At 33.3% G+C, this 25,935-nt stretch overlaps 1 protein-coding gene across 2 annotated transcripts in view; it reads right to left on the reverse strand.

The window, feature by feature from the left end:
* Positions 1-25,935, reverse strand: part of LOC144963848 (NXPE family member 3-like) — a 51,966-nt gene that overhangs the window by 20,590 nt on the left and 5,441 nt on the right. For both annotated transcript variants that reach the window (XM_078897797.1, XM_078897796.1), the window contains exons 4-8: positions 24,270-24,499; positions 17,693-17,905; positions 15,172-15,239; positions 13,146-13,300; positions 10,445-10,608 (exon numbers count right to left, since the gene is read on the reverse strand). In XM_078897797.1, the coding sequence (XP_078753923.1) occupies positions 10,445-10,608; positions 13,146-13,300; positions 15,172-15,239; positions 17,693-17,905; positions 24,270-24,499 (830 nt within the window). The remainder of the gene's footprint in view (positions 1-10,444; positions 10,609-13,145; positions 13,301-15,171; positions 15,240-17,692; positions 17,906-24,269; positions 24,500-25,935) is intronic.

The following is a 25,935-nucleotide window of genomic DNA, read 5'->3' on the forward strand; positions in this document are numbered from 1 at the left end:
AATGTGTTATATAAATTATCAGTCAAAAAACCTGTGAAATAAAAATTTTAGGGTCAAAATTTAGGAAATTAAATTTTTCTAGCCAAAATGTATGAAATGTAAGGGTTTTTTTTTTTACCAAAATGTGTATAGTAGAAATTTGTTGCTATGATAAAATCAATGTTTTGTGTGTGTCTCTGTGTGTGTGTGTGTGTGTGTGTGTGTGTGTTTCCCTCAAGATCATTTGAAACCGCCATTTTGACCAGAAAAGTTTATTTCACGTACTTCAATCAGATTTTTTTTGGCGGTTTCAAATGATCTTTAAGAAAATCTCTTGACCTCGTTAACCGACCACCTGCTTTATTAAAGAAACATCAAAAATCGCTAGTAACCTATATTTTGACCAGAAAAGTTTATTTCACGTACTTCAATCAGATTTTTTTAAATTTCATATATTTTGACCAGCTAACTTTTACTTTATGTATTTTGGGACAAAAGAAAAATCAAAACAAAACAAAAAACAAATGAAAAATAAATATATAAATAGATAAATATTTCGAAAGAAACAGCAAAAAAAAAAAAAAATGATAAACAAATTTAAAAAAAAAGAAATAAATAAAAAAACCCAACAAACTTTGACTTGGAATATTTTGACTAGAAAACTTTCATATCAAACATTTTGGTCAGAAAACTGATGTTATACGATTTGACCAGAAAAAGATTTCTCTTCGCCTTTTGGGGTTAGAAAACTTTCTTTTCATAAATTTGGGTTAAAAAAAAACAAACCCCATTAATCTTGTCATCAAAATATTACTAAACACATATTGACAAGAAAACTTTTATCTCAAATATATCGACCGGAAAACTTTCATTTCATATATATTTTGCCAGAAAACTTTTACTTCAATTACTTTGACCAAAAATATATTACTTCAATTATCTACATTGGTCAGAAAACTTTCAATTTATATATTTTGGCTTGAAAACAGTTATTTTATAATTTTGACAAGAAATTGTTTTGCGTTGAGGACGAGAACACGTGCATTTCATAATTCTTTGAGGGAAACACACACACACACACACACACACACACACACAGAGACACACACAAAACATTGATTTTATCATAGCAACAAATTTCTACTATACACATTTTGGTAAAAAAAAACCCTTACATTTCATACATTTTGGCTAGAAAAATTTAATTTCCTAAATTTTGACCCTAAAATTTTATTTCACAGGTTTTTTGACTGATAACTTATATAACACATTTCGGGCTATGAAACTTTAACTTCACACATTTTGTCCTGAAAACCGCTACATCGTACATTTTAGCCAGAAAAATGTTACTTTATATACTTTAGCCAGAAAACTTTTATTGTACACATTTTTGCAAGCAAACTTTTAATTCATGTGTTTTACCCGGAAAACCGTTACTTCATACATTTTGACCAGAAAGATAACGTTTCATACATTATATGGACAGAAAATTTTCATTTCATCAATTTTGGCCAGGAAATTTATATTGTACACAATTTGGCCAGAAAAACTTTTGCTTTTACTTTACAATATTTTTTTGGGGCCCAAAACTTTTACTTCACACATTAGAATAAAAAAAAAAGCTAGTTCATAAAATTTTGCTATAAACGTTATGTACATATATATTATTCAGATATAAAATATTACGCAATAAAATTTATCATGAAAACTTTCATTTCAAACATTTTGTTCAGAATATTTTTTCTCATACATTTTAGCGTGTACAGTCTTCATTTCATTAATTCTTTTACATTATAAAACTAAATTTCATATATTTTGAACAGAACAGTCTTATTTCATAAATTTTGACCAGAAAACTTAAACTCTAACTTTACAATTTTCTTGTCACGAAAATTTTACTTCACACGTAATTGGTTAGAAAACTTCCATTTTGGTATTTTTGGCAGATCACTTTTGTTTCCTGTATTTTGCGAGAAAATTTTTACTCCACTCATTTTGGGTCGACGTCTAGCACTTTATTACCCTAATTTTATCTTTTGGGTTGGTTTTGGTTTTGGTTTACTAAACTACTAAGTAATTCAAGCGACCTTTGGAGCTATAACAGTGTAAAAGAGAGGGTTGCAATTCAAATGCAGGTTTGGTAAACTGTTTTTTCATTGGAAATAGTTCGAATCTTACACGTTTTGGTGAGATTTATATTTCATATCCCTTATCTTATCTTTTGGGTGACATTGACTTTGGTTTTGGTTTTGATTTTGGTTTGGTTTACTAAACTACGAAGTGATTCCATCGACTTTCGGAGCTAAAAGAGTGAAACAGAGAGGATTGAACTTCAACTGCAGGTTTTGAATAAACTCTTCCGAAACCATTTAGGTTTTGTAAGGAGTATTTTATTTTTTTTAAAAATAGGTTGAACTAGGGTTTGAACTATCTTGTTCAAGGATAGCCGGCACGCCTGTAGTTGAGGTTATTTGGCCCCTGCCGGGGAGAAGAACAAAGGTTTACTCATAACCTTTGTGGGATCGACATTAATCATGTCATTGATAATTTTAGAAGGACGATTGTAAACGTTATACTTTAATGGTAACAAAATAAAATTGAAAATTATGGCAAAACTTTGGGTGTCGTATCCGACATCGCACCTCTACAACAATTGTAGGACATCTCTGCGTCTGTCTGTAATAATATAGGATCACCAGTCATATCTGCTATGTCTCTACTCTGTCGATGGTAATTCTGCAGGGTAAGTAGTCAGCACTTTGAAAATTCAAAACTTTCTGCCTTTGTCAAATCCTCGAGAAGGCCTCAAAAAGCGAAAGACATGGAAAAGTCTTTTATTTTGTAACGGTTTCAATAATTTATGATACAATACATTTACAGAAAAACTATTACTACACACGTTTTGTCAAAAAAAAAAAGTTTCATTTACCTTATGAAGTTCTAGTAGAAAACATTTTATTTCCTCACATTTTGTTCAGAAAAAGTATACTTTACATCTTTTGGGCAGACAAATGTTACTTCGCAAAATTTTGCCTGGAAAATTTCGTTAATACAATTTATCCTGAAAACTTTTATTTCAGTGGTTTTGACGTTCCTACAATTTTGTCAAAAGAATATTCTAAATATATAATTTTTGACCCCCTAAAAAATTGTTTACTTCATATATTTGGCCAGAAAACATTCATACATTTTTGCTGGCAAACGTTCATACAATTTTTAACCAGAAAACTTTTACTTCACACATTTTGATTAGAAAATTAAATTTCATACAATTTTTTGATAGAATGACAATTTGGAGAGAATATGTATTCTGATCTCAGAACCGTTGGTCATAATATTATTATATTTTGGTCAGAAAACTTTTACTTTACACATTTCGACCAGAAAAATTTAATTTCATACAATTTTTGACAGAAAATTTTCATTTCATAATTGGGTCAGAACATTATTACTTTTCACATTATGATTGGAAAACGTCCATTTCAGACAATTTGGTCGGAAAATTATTGCTTCACATATTTTTGTTAGAAATAATACTTTATTCATAAACTTTATCAAGATACTACTACTACAAACATTTTGGTCTAAAAACATTTCATTGCATAGATTTTGGATAGAAAGTATTCATTTCATACATTTTTACACGCATACTTTTATTTTATAGATTTTGGTCGAAAAATCTTTTACTTCACTCATTTTGACCACAAAACTTTTAATTTTTATTTATTTTTTTTTTCACCAGACACTATTTCGATAAAAAAAACAACTTTAGTTTCATACATTTTTGTCATACAGGTTGTATTTCATAAACTTTGACCTGAAAATGATTACTTCCCAAATGTTGGTAAGAAAACTTTAACTTCACATTTTTAGCCAACAATGTTTTACTTCAAATGTTTTGGTTAGATAAATTTTTGCTATCGAGTTTATATTTCATAAATTTTAGCTTAAAAAATCAATTACATCACACACATTTTGGCTTTGAAAAAAATTAATTTCTTAGGTTCAATTGATATATTCTGTCCTGAAAACTTTTATTTAATAAATTTTGACCGTCTTGTAAATCGCCATTAGGTATTACTACGCATTTGACAGATGTTTTTGTATGATATTACACTACCGACTAAAAGACTGCACGTCTACGTCTTACACATTGGGTGTTACTGATCATTTGGGTTATCAGCTTAAAAAAAATATAGCAGCTGTTAGGACAGCGTTTCACTGGGATAAAATATATTATCTGCTCTGATCGATAAAATTTGAGGAAAAAACACCAGCTGTTATCTAAAAGTGTTGTGGTATCAAATATCTAAAAACTTCGACAATGTTACTGGAGAAGTACAGTAAATATAGTGTCAAACCCTGAAAATGTGCGTTAAAAACATTCATGGTTTAATGTCATAAATAGAGATAATGTATACCTGGTTTATAAAATTTACTATTCCTACACAAAATTTTTGTTACATTTTCAATTAGGTTATGTCTTGGTATGATAACCATAATATAGGACATGAAGTGATGGAATTGTCTTTTCATTTTTTTTCATCAAAATCTATTTCACGAAGTGAGTAACTTGGCAAGGACATGTAATTGTATTAAGTAATTGATCAATCAATATTGTGTATTGTAATGATTGTTGTGTTTCATTCATTTATTTCTTGCTGCGAAAAAAAATTCAAGTCCATGATACAAAACACGAAACCCGCCGCATGTTGAAAATGACGGGTACAAGTATTATATCAGACAAGAATATTTTTTATTAAAAAGCAGCCAAGTTAAATAAGTCCGTGTGTTAAAAATTGTTGGAGTTTTACAAAAGCTTTTGTCACCAATTCTTTTTAGTTTTGATTCAGATGTAAATTTTACATTAACCCAATCAAAATGTTTCCAAAAATGATATTGGGTAAAGAGAATATGACTGTAAAACATGATATTGGGTTTAACTCGTGTGGACACATGGACATTGCTTATCGGTCGTATTTCTATTTAATTGATCCTACGTGAAATTTCAATGAAAACATTCACCTCCTATTGCACCCATCTACAAGTGGTATTCACATAGTGAAGAGGCTTTAATTGGTCGATGGATAGATTGTTTAACTACCATACCAAAACGTCTTGATTTCGAATTCATGTTCTAATCTCTATACCGGAGGTTTCTACAATATCAACATTGTCTACGGGGATTGTATTAAGTGTATGACGTCATCTCATTTATTTTACCAGACCTAGACAAGAACGAGACCTACTTTAATTGCATTAAATAAAATTCTCCGTCGTCTTATTTTAAAAAATAAAGCAAATGGCATTTAAGACGGAAATTACAAACTACAAGACCCGCTTTAGAAAAATGACTCAAGAAAAAAAAAAACAACACAACCATACATGATAATTCTTCCATCCCAGTACAGTAAATCACTGGAAAAACTACATAATTCTTTAAAATTGATTGTTTGAGACGACAAGGGTGACAGCAAACAGACACTTTGTTTCTAAATTCACCAATTAACCATGTGTCGATTTCATATGGTGATCCCTTTCGTTGATAAGTGGTAAGGCGTTTAACTATTAAACAAAACTTCTCATGATTAAATCTGTATAGAGATATTACACCTATTTTAAGTCAGTTTGAACCTATGATTATTAAAAAAATATATCAACATTGATTACCGCGAGTAAAATTGTGCGTGACATCGTGTTATTTCGGACATTTTCGTATTTAAGATTCACAGACATCACCAAATCAGGACAATGCAACTACTAACGTGTCTGTGATTACGGTTTATTAAGTCCAGATCATAATTTGTTAATTCGAAAAATAGTCGTTTGGTATCATCGATTCTAAAATCCGTTTTCAAAGAGAGGAGGGGAATACGAAGAAAGGGGATTTGACTGACATGGTATCTACTTTAATCTGTTTTTCTATTAACAATAATATGAATCGAATAAAAGTGTTCATCATAATTTCAGTGTTGAGTTCACTTCTTGAAACGAAACGAATGTACTCGTATTTGTTACACCCTGCACTATCTTTGATTTATCTCTTCTTCGTTTGGTGGGTAAATTATCTTTACGGTCGCATCATTGGACACGCGTGATAATTATTTTTTAATGAAGATGTGTATATATCAAGATCTTTTTTAGTTAAATAATGGAATATATTTTTTTTTGATGCTAGAAATTTTAAATTCATGATGCGATGGTAATGGCGAGGTGACACAAAATAAAATGAGATATTTAGAATGTAGTGTCCAATGAGGCGAGATAATCAAAATTACAGTCACAGTTACTTAAGTTGATAGTATAGTATTTTTTTTTCTATAACGTTTTCGCGAAGTCTTGTGATGAATCACTAAATAACTCGAACTAATTATTTAGAGCAGCTGTATTCCATTTATTGAATTAGACTGTAAAATATGAAGAAGGAGGGGGTTACACTTGGAGATGATCGCTGTTAACTAATCATCGTTGTCAATTGGGTGATAACACGAACGGAATAAAGATGTACTATCGAAAAGTACTTTCAGCTTGATCCAACAGACCTAGCTACCTTATCATTGTGTTGTATGGATAGGGGAATAAAAACAACAAAACAAAACAAACAAACTCGAACCCACTCCTTTTGTGTGTAAAGCGAGAGCTCTACCAATTGATGTTCCCTTCTAGAGGTTAGGTAGCGCACTTTTATCCTATCGATCAGAAGACTGGTGATAATAATGTAACTGTATTACAAACCAGTATTTAAACGAGAGAACATCTAAAAAAAAAAAAATAACAATAATAATTTTAAAAAGCAGTCAGAACGTAGGGTTTTGACTTTTAACGTAAAATAAACCACCAGGTGCAGTTGTAAGAAAGAAAACGAATACCAAGACTGTTTCTCACGATATTTAATCTTCGAGGTTGTTTGAAAACGGGTTTATCTAAATATAAACACGAGAGGGCGATAAAGCCTGTGAACTCTCAAGCAGGGAGGGTAAATGTGTTCCAGATGTGGGTGTGGAAACATGCTCAAAAGCTAATGAGATTTGTAGATATTTGTCATGGGAAAGTTTATAATAATTCTCTTTAAAAAAAAATAGTTCTAAGTCCAGGAGTCAGACCTGGGAATTGAATAAACACTCCTTATACGATAGCGTGGTCCAGCGGCGTGGTCTTTGCTTCGTATCTTAAAGGTTTCAAGTTCGATTACCCGTTACGCTGCGTGGTATTTAACAAGTTACCTTGTTTTACCTCATTTTTACGGCGCTGAGCTGCGGCTGATGCCTTGATTATGTCAGTCTTCATTTGGACTAGACACTAAAGACACATTTCCCATTGGGAATTAAGAAAGGGATATTCTATATTTAATCAATAACTATAAGTCATTAGACTCAGCTGCTCTGAATGACCTTGACCTATTTTTTTGCCGCGCTGCTGTGCGGCTGACGCCTGAGCTATCTGCCCTTTGATATTTGAGGGAATCAATGGACTTTTAATTGATTAAATTAATAAGTCATTAGACTCAGGAGCAAGAAACCAATTTAAAAGAACAACGCGGCTCAGCGTTATAGTCCTTGGACTGTACTGCGTGACCTCAATTTGCGCTGCGGTGCTGCGGCGCGGCTGAACCAGTCGGAACCTAATAACACCGGGATAGGATCCTTTTAGCCGTTCAATCAGCTGTATAGCCCTATTATTACGCAATTAACCATTCGATACATAATCGACGGCAAATCGAACACTCAATAAACACACGCGCTCATCTTACTGATCAAAACAAACAATGCGTATTAACAGTTAACAAATAAGAAGAAGAAAAAAAACCCGTCCAAAGTATCAATCAAACGGAATGAGAACTAAACATTGGTATAAGAGATGATGACAACCAATCGGATACTAGATATTTGAACTTGTAGGTTTGAAAGAACCAATCAAATGATTTCAATAAGCATTAGTATCAGAAAACTAGGTCAAATACAATCTAATATCCAATAAGATAATTGTATATTTAATTAATAACTATGAGTCATTAGACTCAGGTGCATGAAACGGACGTATTATAAAGCATTTGACCATTCGATATATAATCGAACTCAAAATGGGAATTGAATAAACATTCAATAACAAATAATAACAATGAGTCGTTATAAATACATAATCAAACTAAAATCAATACATAATAGATCTAAAAATATCGATTAGCAGGTAAAAAAACGATCACACCAATCCTCCACATCCATCTTTTAAATCTGGTTCTAGTCATTCAGCTCACTATATACTACTGATATTCACTTCCATTCCCTTGGCTTCACTATCTACTACCACTTTGTCAACAATCTTTTGAAGTTGGATTTCTGATGTTGCAATGAGTACCGTATCGTCTGCGTATCTTATATTATTTATGTTGTGACCTCCTACTTTTATTCCCTCCATATTATTTATGCCCCTCATGATTGTTTCTTGGTATAGATTAAACAGATCTGGTGAGGCAACACACCCTTGACGGACTCCTTTCTTAATAGGAATGGAATTTCCTGTAGAGTTTCCGATTTTGATAGATGCCTGCTGGGTGTAGTATAATGTTTGCATGAGTCTGAGGTCTTTCTCATCAGCGCCAATGGAGTGCAGTTGTTTTAGTATTTCTTCGTGGCGTACTCTATCAAAAGCTTTTTTGTAGTCGACAAAACAGTATAGTGGGGTCTGAACCTGTATAGCTCTTTCACTTAAAACACGGAGGAGGTATATTGCGTTCCTTGTCCCTCTGTCAGGTTGGAATCCGTATTGTTCTTCTGCGATTTCGGGGTTAATCTTATTCCTTAGCCTGTTGATAATTATACGCAACAGTATTTTGTTGATGTGGCTTATTAAACTTATAGTTCTAAAATTTTCGCATCTGACTGCACCTGCTTTCTTTGGTATTGCTATGAAAATAGAGTTACAGATATCTTCTGGAATTTTCCCAGTATTATATATATTGTTGAATAATATGTGAAGTTCATCAATTGCTAGATCTCCTAGGCTTTTTAATACCTCTACAGATATTTCATCAGGGCCTGTTGCTTTACAATCCCTCATTCGTTCCATGGCATGTTCAATTTCACTTTTGGTGATGTTTGGTCCGCTTAATGGTTCTTTGAATTTCAGTGGTGGTTCATTTCTATTTGGATCATTGTACAGTTCGCCTATGTATTCTACCCATCGGCTTTCTATATGTTGTTCTTCAAATAGCAGTTCCCCTTGTTTGTTTTGGATACAACTTCCTGCTGCTTTGCTTTTCCTTTTCCCTGATAGTTCTTTTATTCTTTGGTGAGCTTGTTGGGGGGTTTGGGTTTGTATTCTCTTTCGATTTCGCAGCATTTCCAGTCTAGATAGTTCTCGTGTGCCTCGATGCATTTGGATTTAATGTGGTTGTTCAATGTTTGGTATTCTGCAGACCCTCTGTTGCATTTTCGTCTTTCTTCAAATAGGTTTAGAATTTCATTTGTCATCCATTCCTTTTTGCTGTTTATTTGAGCTATTGGTAAATGCTTTTCTGCAGTTGCTTTGACACACTTTTGGAATATACCAAATTGTTTTTCACATTTTTCGTTATCAGGTTCACTTTGGCTTTGTATCATGAGTGCATTTTCAAATTCTTCTCTCATTTTTGTTTGTATGCCATTGTCTTTGCATAACCTGTAATCCCTCTTTATTCTACCAGCTGTTCTCTGAATAGCTTTAAACTTTATCCTTACTGTACAAACAACTGGGACATGGTCACTGTCTACATTGGCGCCTGGTAGGTTTTGCAATTTAATATGCCATTTCTGAATCTTGATGATACTGCTATAAAGTCTATCTGGTTCCTTGCTCTGTCCCCTGGTGATTGCCATGTCCAGGTTCTTCTTGGGTGTTGTTGAAACCAGGTGTTTGAAATCATTAATTTATTTGTTCTACACCAATCTGCCCAGATGTTTCCTCGTTCATTTCTGTCTCCGAGTCCATGTGGTCCGATTATGTCACCATCTCTGCCTCTGCCAATCTTAGCATTTAGGTCCCCCATTACCATAAAGACTTCTTGTGATTTACACATTCGTTTTGCTTTGTCTAGTTATGTCTAGTTAGCTTATGAAGCGATTGTTGTACCAAGTGAGCTATAGTGAGTCATTAACAACAAGAAATGAAGTGAGTAGGAAAGTGCCAGAAGACATAGAGAATAAAAATTTCGCGGCGGCGATGGGGGTTCGAACCCGCGACCTTACTGGTACGACAACTCCGCCTGGCCGGGGAGAGCGTGACTCTACCGTAGGATCTATCCACGATCCCAAAAAGATCGTCTCTAACCCTATTTAATTATTAGAGCCCTCTCTTCCCGAGGGAGTCCCGAGGTAGTCTATCCATAAACTTACCCCCCCCCCCCCCACACACACACACCTCTTCCTCACCCTCCTCAACACCCTATTTATGTGACAAGTCAGGGACATTGTCAAGTTATTAAGCTTACTTGTCATTGACGCAGTCTGTTGGATCGTGCCAGAACTTGGCATGACCAGATACAGCGTCAATCGGATTCTTGATCAGGTGACACAACTTGTTCTTCTGGAAAATGTCGACCCAGCTTAGTAGGTTGGAGTCGCCTATCAGATGAAGCGTGTGATCTCTCAGAGCCTAATGAATCAACAGTAACAAAAATTAATCTTTCCAATGACAACATAATATATGCATTTTTATTTTAAGTCAGAAATTTATTCGAATATCAATCGATTTAAATGCCAATTGGATTCAATAGTCTGATGTCACGTCGCCCAGCAACGGCTGCCATCGTGGTTCTAAACAAAGATAATCGGTACTATTTATTCTTCATGCTGACTAGAACTTTTCATATGTCTTGTGATCAGAATGTGTAAAAGTCAAAACATGATCAGATTTATAATGTTTTTTTTTTCTCCTCTGGATTATACCTTTTATGCTCGTCGGAGAAATATTTCATAAGGACGTCCGCTATTGTTCCGATAGTTTAGAGCCAGTTACTAAGTTACCGTGCGTCATTACGAGGGAAGTGACGTTACGACTGACGAAGCGTATTATAATATTCCAACATGTTTCAAACCATTACGATTCTTTGAATGTGCTTGACAAGATGGGGACCAATTTAATTGATCAATATTTCAGGTATTTTTTTTGTCAAAAGGAAAACCTATTAAAAATATTTCTCAAACATAAAACTTCATAGACACGTATGGTTTGAGACCCCTTTTTGTAATAATGTAATATAATAATATAATATAATAATATAATAATATATACTTTATTCATCCAAAAAAATGGAAATTCGTTTACAGACGTGCATGCATAAAAATGTATAAACACAAAGTTGAGAATCTATGGCGACAATGTATACATACATATATATATATATATATATATATATATATATATATATATAATATATATATTTTACAAAGCGAAACATGTTGTCCCCATGACCCCCGGTTTGAACCCATATGCAAATGCATAGAAATGACTAAATCGGAATCGATTGAGGGGTAGAATAAAAATATTTCTTTCACTCCTGCGTTTTGGAATTCGAACTTTGTTCCCAACGTGCACTCACGCTCAGCTGGGAACACGTCAGGAATTCCAAAAAGTGTAAGAATCCTATATTATTTTGGATAAAACTGATGCTTAACTCTCTCAATCCTAACACTAACACCGACTATATCCGTAGTTTATCCGTAGGTTATTTTTACCCCATGCCTATTGATTACATTTTTCCGAGACAAATTATAGGCGAAGTATCAAAGCTAATGCTTTTAGTTTTTACATTATAATGGTAGTTGAATAAAACTATCTATGTTACATGCTCATTTTTAATACATTTTTTTCCAATTTTGAAAAGTAGCAAGAATCTCTAGAAGTGAGTGAGTTAAAACTTAGTTCTCAGTGTCACTTATAAAAAGGAACGTAAAACAAATTAAACGACATCAATGATGAGAGTGACATTTTGTTTAGTAAAGGTTAAAAAAAAAACCTATTATTTTAAACTCAATGAATTCCTGTCCATTCCAACTTAATACCAGATTGACAAGGGATTGGGTCTCATGATATCGCCAAAGAAACCTCTCTTGATATAAAAACATTTGTGCGGCTATGTGATCTAGTGGCATGGCACTCGCTTTCGGATCGGAAGGTCCTGGGTTCGAGCATCGCGCTCACGCATAGTTCAGTCCTTGGAAAAGGCTCTTTACTCACATTCTCTCACCATACTCAGGTGTAAAATGAGTACCTGGCCGTAAACAGCGTTGTCTTTGTCCTAAAAATTGTAATATCGCCTAACAGGCGTCATGTCCCGTCCTACATGTTAAATGTTGCTGTTGACCAGGGACCCCTTGTAAAGCGCTTTGAGCACATTTAGTGGATATTGCGCTATATAAAGCTCAATTTTTTAAATAGGTACAGCTCCTCAAAACAACAATCTTTGTAGCATATGACCAACAGTTTCAAAACGGGAGTTTTGGAATAACATTTAAGCTGAAAATTAATCGTTTTTTTTTTAAAAAAAAGAAATCGAGTTTTTCTAAGATAATATTAAACTTACTGAAATTTCATACAGTAAAATAAAAATCATGCGTTTTGATAATCTCGACATAATATCGTATTGGTAACGTGCGAGGTGTTACATATTGGCAGGTCTGAAAACCAAACGAAATTACGGACCTGCTTATACGAGATTGTTGTAATGGACAATGTCTTGTGTCGGTCTGAGAGTATTTCCATTACAACAATGAATCATTAAAATTTGGGTTATCAGACCTGCAAATAGGTACACGTCGGTAAAGTTAAATTGAGCTTTAAAAAAAAAGAGCTTTTATATAGGGCAATATCCACTAAATGTGCTCAAAGCGCTTTACAAGGAGTCAACAGAAACATTTAACATGTAGGACGGGACATAACGCCTGTTAGGCGATATTACAATTTATTCGGACAAAGACAACGCTGTTTACGGCCCTTTACTCATTTTACACATGAGTACGGTGAGTGAATGTGAATAAAGAGCCTTTTTCCAAGGACTCAACTATGCGCCGAGCGCGAGGCTCGAACCCAGGACCTTCCGATCCGAAAGCGAGCGTCAAACCACTAGACCACATAGCCGAAATTGGACATCTAAAGCGAGCTTAAAGAAGCACGGAGAGTCGCACTCTTACCTGTTTGAGTGAACTAAAGCTATGTCGTTTTAGCCGGCACCCAAAAGGCACCCAGGACATTCTGTAGAACATTCCCCTCGGAGCCAACTCTGTCCACGTATCCCTGGGAGGACGGTTACCACAGTATGGTTTGCTTTGGTAAGGTGGTCTTGTATCTACCAAGATATATTATGTTTAGAATCCTATTTTATGAATGTATACGTTCACACAACCAAACACACACGCACACACAAACACACAAATATATATATATATATATATATATATATATATATATATATATATATATATATATATATTATGTTGGTCACAAAAAAAAAAGAAATATTTTTCAAATGGTTGTATCTTCTTTAAAACCATTCAAAACATATTTATAAAATTATACAATTTCAAAAAAAAAATGAAATTAAAAGAATACGTAGATCTAACATTTATTTTCAAGCAGTATTAAAACATCTTTGAATTCAATATAAGTTTTGTTCACATATTATCAAACGGCTAAAGCTAAAGTTCTTCTTATGGTTTAGATGGAGTGGCTTCATTGATGCGCCATGCTCAATGCCCTTCCAAACGCTTTATTTACTCCCAATAGGTCTTGTGGATCCAACTTAAAATTACACACGGTGTCTGTTAGTCACCTTTCCAAGACCATTCTTACAATATGTGACCCACCGCATCAATCTAGTATTATGACGAATGAACTCAATGAATACAATTGAGTTTAAACTTTAAAGTGAAATCAATTATATTGAGGGGTTTGAATTTTAGGGAGTTTAAGAAGCAAAACGTATTGATCTAAACACAAATTTTATAAGTTATGTTTAAAATCCCAATTTTAAGATTCAGGTTTAATAATAATAATAATAATAATAATAATAATAATAATAATAATAATAATAATAATCTTTATTGTCCAAATTAAAGGCAATTCATGTGAGGTAAACAATGCTCAGTTTGGTTCATGGTATGAACATCAACACATTTACAAATACAGACACAGCCATACACGAACATACACGCTTGCACATTGTTTCTACACGTGTATACAAAAGAAATGAGCGTACATACAAACACATATACATACATACATACATACATACATACATACATACATACATACATACATGCAGACATACATACAAACCAGCATATCATCGTATATGCATGCCTACATTCATACATACATACATACATACATACATACATACATACATACATACATACATACATACATACATACATATATACATACACACAGACACACACACAGACAGATAGAACGATACGATATATTTGCTGGGACAGCAGATAACCATATTATAAATATAGTGTCTTATATTAAGAAGAAGATGGCAATGATTGTGATGATGATGATGATGATGATGATGATGATGATGATGATGATGATGATGATGATGATGACTACGATAATGATGATGATGATGATGATGATGATGATGATGATGATGATGATGATGATGATGATAACGACGGCGGCAATGTCGATGATGATGATTCACGACACTGCTTCTCGTTATTTTCATTGGTTGTCTCATTTTATCCCGGCATGGTCATGATATATTCATTCCTACTTGAGTCGAGTTAGATAAGAGTCTGTTAAACCCAAGGCTAAATCGTTGATGCCAGAAAGATGCAATTGGATTCAATAGTCTGATGTCACGTCGCCCAGCAACGGCGGCCATCGTGGTTCTAAACAAAGGAAATCTGTACTTTTTATTCTTCATTCTGGCTAGAACTTTTCAAATGTCTTGTGATCAGAATGTGTAAAAGTCAAACATGATCAGATTTATAATGTTTTTTTTTTCCTCTGGATACGCTTTTATGTTCGTCGGAGAAATATTTCATAAGGGCGTCCGCCATTGTTCCGATAGTTTGGAGTCAGTTACTAAGTTACCATGCGTCATTACGAGGGAAGTGACGTTACAACTGTTGAAGCGTATTGTTCTAACAAAAGTGAAGATTTTTTTAAAAAATACAAAAACAAACAAAAAAGAAATCTACAAACCTTTTCGTCTGTGTACTGCGAGGCGTATGACGGAATCCTGTAGAGTACGGAGGTAGTGTTTTTTGCCTCTGAAATGTCAAAAATAATGAAATGATGATGAATTGATAAAAGAATAGTATGCCTCTTCGTTTTATTATCATTATCATTATTATATTTTTCTTTTGATTAAGTGTATAATTAGCGTTGTTCGTGTACTGTGTTAGGGCTTCATGATTAAATTAATCTATGTTATGCGCCCAGAGCCCTCCTGATGAAGGGATGTTTGGCGCACTATAAATCTATACCATTATTATATTATTTTTCAAATATTATAGATATAGATGAGTTATCAGGCGGGTCAGGAATAAAAAATTTCTCGGCTTCACCCGGGATTGACTTTGGTCCCTTTGCATTGTGAATAAGCTTCAACAATCGTAACGTCACTTCCCTCTTATGACGCATGGTAACTTAGTAACGGGCTCTAAACTATCGGAACAATGGCGGACGCCCTTATGAAATATTTCTCCAACGAGCATCAAAGCGTATCCAGAGGAGAAAAAAAAATCATTATAAATCTGATCATGTTTTGACTTTTACACATTCTGATCACAAGACATATGAAACGTTCTAATCAGCATGAAGAATAAAAAGTACCGATTTTCTTTGTTTAGAACCACGATGGCCGCCGTTGCTGGTCGACGTGACATCAGACTATTGAATCCAATTGAGTGCTCTAATCAGCTGAACCAGAGGGATCCTTAAGTTTATCGAAGTCGGATTCATCTCGACTTTGACATGATGGGTTATGAAGCTACAATTAATGATGGAATCAAAAATGTGATCCACAGCATCAATCTGGTGTTATGTTAGAGTGAACAAGATTAGAAAAAAACGTCAAGAAATGTGAGCCTTTAGTTTTTGTCACAATGAGAAACAATTTGCCTAAAAAAAAATTTAAAATAAAACCTATAAATTTAACAAAATGCATGTGTTGCTATGAGGTCGTTAGGTATGACACTAGCCTTCAGATCGGAAGGTCTTGGGTTTGAATCCCGCTCTGAGGGGTGCAAAGTTAATTTCCTTAGAAAAGGCTCTTTAATCACATTCTCTCACCATACTCAGGTGTAAAATGAGTACCTGGGCTTTAACAGCGTTGTATCAGTCGGAAAGAAATGTAATATCGTCATGCCTCCTACATGTTAAGTGTTGCTGTTGACCGGGGACCCCTTGTAAAGCGCTTTGAGCACGTTTAGTGGATATTCTGCTATTTAAAAGCTCACGTTGTTTTTTTCTTTTTCTTTTAAAAAAATATAAATTCAATTTCCAAAATAATGCCGTTTTCAGGAGGTGGTAACATGTAATGTTAAAAAGATTCGCAAGATCAAGTTTTACATTTTGGCTAATTGAGAAATGACTCTTTCTCCCGAAAAAAAAACAACAGAACAAATGAATAAACTTTACATTCTCACATTCTTACATAATAATGAAGAATAGATTCATTTTCATCACCTCAATCATCCCGACAAAATATTGTTTTGTGCTGCTATGTGGTCTTGTGGTATGACACTCGCTTTCGGATCGGAAGGTCCTTCGTTCGAGCCTCGCTCGGCGCATAGTTGAGTCCTTGGAAAAGGCTCTTTACTCACATTCTCTCACCGTACTCAGGTGTAAAATGAGAACCTGGCCATTGACAGCGTTGTCTCTGTCCGAAAAAATGTATTATCGCCTAACAGACGTCATGTCCGGCCTTACATGTTGCATGTTGCTGTTGGCCAGGGACCCATTGTAAAGTGCTTTGAGCACTTTTAATGGATATTGCCCTATATATATTTTTAAAAAAGCTCAAATCTCAAAAAGCTCAATAAACGGTAGACTTTTGACCAATCAAAACACGTGATTTGTGACACACCTCAAGCCCACTCGGACAAACATACTTAGCTGTTTACAAACAATACGATGAAGGAAGTTGGCATCACTCTGCTCTTTGTTATTGTTATTTGACCTTTAGTTCTGTGATTAGTTCTCATTAGATTCGTTTGTCAGACGAAAAATCGTTAAAGGTTACGCATAGTTTTATTTGATGGCACGATTGATCTGGTGTGTAGAATATTTTACTGAGATGGTATTACCGTGTCGTGCGTAGTTTATCACCAACTGCCATTGTTTACATTTGGACGACTGTCCGAGGGGCGTGGTTATTTTCCCGTTCACTAGCTAAAATTGATGCTGTGTGTTTTAGTTAAAGAACTCACAAAATCCATCAGCCGGATATAACGTAACAAGAGACAAAACTATCTGTAACCTTAAACATTTATAGATGATGTGCGCATGGCTAAGAAACTTACAACATTGTCATCCGGAAATATAACGGACCAACACACAAAACTATGTGTAACCATGAACGTTTGTAGTCTGGTTAATAAAATTTAGTGAGAATTACTCATAAACATGGATGGCAATAAAAGTAATAACAAAGGTCTACGTGACGTCAACTTTAACTTCGTGCTATCTTTTGGTTAAAAATGTGTCATCATAAACTAACGTTAAAATCATGTCAAACCAGCCTTGCTGAGGCCGACCCATAGGCAAAGGGTACGGGAATTCCATGTCTCTCGTCTCATTCCAGTGATCGCACGACAAGGATGGGTTCCTGGGTCTGCCACAGAACCACGGACGGTTCATGTTTGCTTTGGTAAGGTTGCATAGACCGTTGCCGTGGTAGTCTATTGGAAACGGGGAGCACAGGGTCGCCTCGCTGGAGAGAAATAATTTGAGATGATTTAATGGATTTGAAAATGATGATATGTGACCCAACGTCTCAAAACGGTATTATGTCGGAATGAACCAGATACCATAGGGTCAGATTATTGTTAACCTGGTCAGAATTATGAATTATTGGTATTTAGCACTCTAAAATATGATATTCATTCTCCTCAATAAAACATATAAACTCAACTTAAGTCTGATATTTCTAGCTACAAATTCAATTTTCAGCAACTTAATCATCCCGACTTAATACCGTTTTGAGATGAGGGGTCACATATTATAGTAAGTAATGTTTCCCAACGTGTCAAAGCGGTATTACGTATAGATAGAATGAAGTTGACGTCACTCAAGTCTTTGTTACTATTTTTGCCATCCATGTTTATAAGAAACTCTCACTAAACTGTATTAATCAGGTTATAAAAGTTCATGGTTACACATAGTTTGGTGGATTGGTCCGTTTTACTTCCGGATGGCAATGTTGTGAGCGTCTTAGCCAAGCGCATAGTATCTATATCGGTAGGGAGTGGCTACTGAAACTTGTGCCTCATATATAGATAAAATAAAATAAAAAGAAATAAAATTCCCTTTATTCATCCAATAGGGGAAATTTTCTCTAGGGGCTATTCCAAGGGAAGTCTGGAATAACCCAGGCGTCAGCCGCAGTGCAGCACCGCAAATTGAGCTAGGGCGAAGTGGCTTGCTCAAGGCCACACAGCGCAGCGGCGGGTGATCGAACTCGGTACCTTCCGGGTACGAAGCAAAGATGGTACCGCTGAGCCACGCTGCCCCATGTCAAATATGAAACTTGAGGTTTACTTCTTTTCTGTGTAGTGGAGAATGAAAACAACTCGTTACAATGCAAAAACTCACAAAGTCCCTTGTTATTATAATTTCTTATCAAGTTTAAATAATTTCACTATTCAGGGTCATATAATGCGGCTATGTGGTCTTGTGGTATGAATCTCGCCTTCGGCTCGGAAGATATTGGGTTCGAGTATCCACTCTGAGTGGTCCAGAGCTGAGTTCTTGGAAACGGCTCTTTACTCACATTCTCTCATGTACTCAGGTCTAAAATGTGACCCTCCGTCTCAAAACGGTATTATGTCGGGATGATTCAGACCCCAAAAAGTGAATTTAGGAGATAAAATGATGAGAAAATGGAGCTTAGAAATTATGCAATGCAAGAAATAGTCATTATACTCCACCATAACGTACAGAAATTAAACCCAAGTTGGATATTTGTGGCTATGAATTCAATTTCCCTTACCGAGTGGATCCCGACATAATACCGCTGTGATACGGTGGGTCACAAATGCGTACCTGGCCGTTAACATAGTTACCCGTGTCCGGAAAATAAATGTAACATCGCCTAACAGGCGTCATGTCTCGTTCGAATGTTAAATCTTGCTGTTGGAGAGGGACCCGATGTAAAAATCTTTGAGCACATTTTAGTGGATATTGCACACAAAAAAAAGCTCAGTTTTTAATACCAATTTGAGATGTATAACTACTTTAGATTAGTTTAAAATGTTGCATGATTCATATTACACTTACACAGTATGGGTGTCTGGAAGTGTCATGACGATGAGATAAAATGACAATGATATCTTTCACCTTTAAATAAAAATGGTTATAATCACGATTGTCGTTGACGTATATATATCGAATTGTACGAATCTAATTCAATTTTGTCACGTTCTGTATTGTCATCAGTACACAATTTCATTAATGTCTGCTTTGGATTTGAAAAATTTGCGTTGAGTCAATAGTGAAAGATAAGACTATATACAACTAATATCACAGACAACTGTATGCATGTATGTGATGTATAGTGTAGTATTGTAGTATGTATTATGTGATTGTAGTATGTGATGAAGTGTATGTGTTTAGTAGTAGGTTATAGTGAGGTAGTGTGTAGATTATTATGTATGTATATGAGAGTAGAGAAATGATGTAGTAATGTAGTGATGTTATGTATTGAAGTATGTTGTAGTAGTATTATTGTATGTATATGTTATGTTGTAGATGTAATGTATGTATTAAATGAATGTAATGTATGTATGTATGTATGTAAGTATTATGTATGAGTATGTAAATAGTTTTAATATGTTATGTATAAAATGTATGTATGTTATGTATGTATGTAATATGTATGTATGTATGATGATGTATGAAATTGTGTATGTATTGATGTATGTAGATGATGATGTATGTATGTAGGTATGTATTAATGATGTATGTATATATGTATTATGTATGTATTATGTTATGTATGATGTATGATGATGTGTATAAGTATGTTATGGTAGTATGTATGTATTATAGAAATGATTATTTATGATGATGTATGAGTATGTATGTATGTATAGATGATGTTAGAGTAATTATGTTATGTAGTAATTATGTATGTATGTATGTAATGTAGTATTAGTATGTATGTAAGTATGTATGATATGTAATGTATGTATGTTATGTATGTATGTATTATGTTTATGTATGTATGTAATAAGTATGTATGTATGTATGTATGTAATATGTAATGTAGTGATGATTAATGTATGTATGGTGATGTATGTATGTAATGTATGGTATGTATGTATTGTATGTATGTATGTATGTAGTAATGTATGTATGTTGATGTATGTATGTATGTAGTATTATGTATGTATGTATTGTATGTATTGTATGATGTATGTTATAAGAATTAATAATGTATTAAGTATTATGTAGTATGTACATATATTTAGTATGATGGTAGTTTATTGTATGATTATGTATGTATGTATGATTTAGAGATGATTAGTATTAATTTGGTAGGGTTATGATATGTATGATTATGAGATAATGAATGATATTATGTATGTATAAATGTTTATGTATATGTTGATTAATTTATGTAGTGGTATGTATGATATGATGTTGATAGTATTATAGTATGTGTATAGTAATGTATTAGTATGTGAGTGTTGTAGAAGGATGTATGTATGAAGATGTAGAATATGAGATGTATGTATGCAGCATGTATATATGATATACTTGATTATTATGTATGTATGATGTATGTAGATGTAAATGTATATGTATGATTATGAAGTATGTATAGTATTAGTATGTTAGTATGTATGTATTATGTAATAGTTGTTGTATGTATGAATTGTATGTATTGTAGTATGTTGATGTGTATGTATGTGATGTAGATTATGTATTATGTAGTATGTATAATATTGATGTTATAGAGTAATTATGTGGATGATGTAGATGTATGTAATGTATGATGTATATGTAGTATGAGTATGGAGTATGTATGTATGTATGATGATAATGTATATGTATTAATTAGTATGTTTGTTAGATTTTGTATGTAATGTGATATATGTGATTAGTGTTGTATGTAATAGTATGTATGTAGTTGAATTAAGGTATGAAAAGGTTTATGTAGTTATATGATTAATTCTGTAGATGTAAATTATGTAGAATTTTATGATAAATGTAGTTAAGTAATATGTATGTAATATGTAGATGTAGTTGTAAGTTGTATGTATGTATGTATTATTATGTATGTAGTATGTATGTATTATGAATAATGAGATGATTATTGATATTAATAAAAGTTATAGATTTTGTATTATGTTGAATGTAATTATATGTTAGTGTATGTATGTAATTATAGATTATTTTGATATTTGTAGATGAGATATGTAAGAGTATATAATGATGATTTATGAAGTAAGTATGTATGAAGTATGTGTATGTATGTTGATAGTATATAGTATGTATGATTATGTATGTATTTGATTATGTAAGTAATGTGTTGTATGTGTATGAAGATGTATGTATGTAGGTATAAGTATGTAGTTTGTATGTATTATGTAGATGTATGTAATGTAGTTGGATGTTGTATATTTATTAGATGTAGTAGTATAGATGTTGTATGTAGAATATGTATATGTTTGTATGTATGTATAATGTATGATGTAGTGTATATTATGATGTAAGTATTAGTATGTATGTATGTATGTAGTATGTATTATTAAATTGTATTGTATATGATTATGTAGTATGTAGTGTATGATGATTGTAGAAGTATTAATTATTTGAATATGTAGTGTATGTATATGTATGTAGAGAAGATAAGTATGATGTATGAGTAGATGTATATGTATGTTGTTAAGAGTAATATTGTAGATGGTATGATGTATGTATGTATAGATATGAGAAGATGTATGTATTATGTATGTGTATGTATTATGTATGTAGAGTAGTATGTATGTAGTTGATGTATGTATGTGTATATGTAGTATGTAGTATGATGTTTTGTAGATGTATGTATGATGTATAGTATGTTGGTTGTAGTTGTTATGTATGTATTATGTTGTATGTATGTATTATGTATGTTGTATGTGTATGTATGTATGTAGATTTTATGTATGTATTATGTATGAGAGTATGTATGTATGTATGTATATGATGTAGTTATGTATTATGTATGTATGTATGTATGTTGTTGTATGTATGTAGTATGTATATTATGTATGTTGTGATGTATGTTATATTATGTAGAGATGATGATGTATGATTTTAGTTAGGTAATTTGTATGTAGTTTTGTAATGATATTATTAATTGTATGTAGTATGATGTTGTTGTAGTGGTAGTTGGTATGTTTTTGTATGTATGTGTATGTGTATGTATTGTTGTATGTATGTATGTATGTATGTAGTATGTATTATGTATGTATGTTATGTATGTATGTATGTAGTATGAGTATTGTATGATGTAGTATGTTATGTATGTATGTATGTATGTATGTATTATGATTGTATGTATTATGTATGAGTGTATGTTTGTTGTATTATGTATGTATGTATTGTTGTATGTATGTATGTATGTATGTATGTATGTATGTAGTATGTATGTATGTATGTATGTATGTAGTATGTATGTATGTATGTTGTATGTATTATGTATGATTATGTATGTATGAGTATGTATGTATGTATGTATGTAGTATGTATGTATGTATGTATGTTTTGTATGTTATGTATGTATGTATGTATGATGTATGTATTGTATGTATGTATGTATGTATGTATGTATGTAGTATGTATGTATGTATGTTATGTATGTATGTATGTATGTATGTATGTATGTATGTATGTAGTATGTATGTATTGTATGTATGTATGTATGTATGTATGTATGTATATATATATATATATATATATTATATATATATAGTGTGTTGTTGTATGCATGTTTATGTAGGTATGTATGTGTTCTTGTTCCGTTGAATCACCTCGTATTTTTCAAGGAACTTTTTTCTGACGTAAGATATTTTTACTTTAAATAAAATAGCTATTCCAGCTATGATCTAGACACAGAGTTCGCATTGCAATCTATCAAAACGAGAATTCAATGATAAAGGGTATAATGAATGAGGTAATAAGAATTGAAGAGTTCATTCCGATCTCTAGTGCGTTTGAGAAAAAATAAACAAGCAAAAAACAAAACAAATACAAAGCAACAATAACAAAACAACTGAATACAAACTTAAATTAAAAAAAAAAACAAGCATCGAACAAGGAATTTAATTTGTCAATTAAGAAGAGTATAAATATTGCCGATTGAAGCTCAAAAAAGTTTTTAAAATAATTTTTTAAAGATACAGAAAAAAATAAAAATAATTTAGACAATTAATTAATGGATGTTTCGAGTCTTCAACTTTACTGACAAAATAGACAATGAATAGATACTCTATAAGATTAATGTGGACGAGTGGATGATAGTGCTTGACATCACACATCGTCATTATTAGTTCATGTGTATATTGTTGATAAAGGAGACACATGAAACTTCGACGTCATTTATAGACTAATTCATCTCAACTGTCTTCTACTCATCAGTATTCAAACGTAGCCATCGTTAACTTAAAGCCTGACACTAGCAACCACTAGGACTTATGGTTTGACGTCATTTATTTTAGTTTGTGCAGCGTCTAGTGAGTTGTCGTTAGTGGTGGTTAAGGAAACAAGGGATTCCATTGGTTGAACTATTGAATATAACTCAAGATTTGTTTTCTTTTGTAGCCAAAGACTTGTCTTTTGACGTCATTTGTTGATCAGTGTCAGGCCATGAGTTTACAAAGGTCACGATTCAATGGCGATAATGATGTACATCGTTGCCTATTTTTACAGGTATTGATTTCATTGTTTTATTTATGGTAGAAATTGATAACAAAAAAAAAAAAAAAAAGACTGACATAGTAATAAACTAGAACTGTGTTAGTGTATCTCATAAAAGGAACGAAGCAAAATCCATTCGTTGACAATGAATGGAACCCATTTTTAGATTATACCTTGCCCCTGACGTCACAAAGCCACCAGCAGCCAGACGCACGGCTCTCATGAAAACACGGAGCAGAAATATCGATCTTAAGACTTCTCTTGGATAAGCCAGGCTGGCAAAGATGGACAGGTTGCCTGGCAAAAGGAGAGGTAATCGAGCCACGTAACTTCCGTTTTTCAAATCCTGCACTTCGGCAGCCATAGATGCTCCTTTGGATTGGTCTTTTATCCACACTCGTACCTGTGGGTTGAATTCATTACCATTTGATATTGCTAATACTTTTACGTTGTAATTAACAATACTTGTAATTTCTTCTTCTTCTTCTTCTTCTTCTTCTTCTTCTTCTTCTTCTTCTTCTTCTTCTTCTTCTTCTTCTTCGTCTTCGTCTTCTTCTTCTTCTTCTTCCTCTACTTCGTCTTCGTCTTCTTCTTCTTCTTCTTCTTCTTCTTCTTCTTCTTCTTCTTCTTCTTCTTCTTCTTCTTCTTCTTCTTCTTCTTCTTCTTCTTCTTTTTCTTCTTCTTCTTCTTCGTCTTCTTCTTATTCTTCTTCTTCTTCATCATCATCATCATCATCATCATCATCATCATCATCATCATCATCTTCATTCTTCTTCTTCTTCTTCTTCTTCTTCTTCTTCTTCTTCTTCTTCTTCTTCTTCTTCTTCTTCTTCTTCTTCTTCTTCTTCTTCTTCTTCTTCTTCTTCTTCTTCTTCTTCTTCTTCTTCTTCTTCTTCTTCTTCTTCTTCTTCTTCTTCTTCTTCTTCTTCTTCTTCTTCTTCTTCTTCTTCTTCTTCTTCTTCTTCCTCTCCTTCTTCTTCTTCTTCTTCTTCTTCTTCTTCTTCTTCTTCTTCTTCTTCTTCTTCTTCTTCTTCAAGATCATGATTAATTACCACCATCACTATCATTAGAAATCACCATAACATAAAACAACAAAGTCAACTTGATCAACAACATCAGCAAAATGAACTTCAACAACAATAACAACGACGCCGACAAAAATAAGAGCGACAGCAACAACGATGACAACGATAAAAACAATTACTTCAATAATAATAAAACGCCCGCAACAACAACAAAAAAGAACACCAACAAAACCCACAAAAAAAAAAATAAAAAATAAAAAAATAAAAAATTGACAACAAAGACAAGGACAAAAATAGCACCATAAATAACAATAACAATAGCAATAACAATAACGGCTATGTGATCTTGTGGTATGGCACTCGCTTTCGGATCGGAAGGTCCTGGGTTCGAGCCTCGCTCGGCGCATAGGTGAGTCCTTGGAGAAGGCTCTTTACTCACATTCTCTCACCGTACTCAGGTGTAAAATGAGTACCTGGCCGTTAACAGCGATTTCTCTGTCCGAAGTAATTGTAATATCGCCTAACAGGCGTCATGTCCCGTCCTACATGTTAAATGTCGCTGTTGACCAGGGACCCCCTGTAAAGCGGTTTGAGCACGTTTAGTGGATATTGCTCTATATAAAAAATAATTAAAAATTTAAAAAAACAAACCTCAACAAGATCAAACATTCAGGATTACATCCGATACAATAGACTATCCATCACTCCCACACGCATCATTGTGAACCCTACGGTCACTGAATCTGGAAAAGGCCACTTAGCTATCACAACAAGTTTGACCAAATCACCAATTAGCTAATGAAGTTGAAAAATA

Source organism: Berghia stephanieae, chromosome 2 (genome assembly GCF_034508935.2).
Source record: "Berghia stephanieae isolate SIO BIC M18660-M18661 chromosome 2, UCSD_Bste_1.3, whole genome shotgun sequence".
Taxonomy (NCBI): domain Eukaryota; kingdom Metazoa; phylum Mollusca; class Gastropoda; order Nudibranchia; family Aeolidiidae; genus Berghia; species Berghia stephanieae.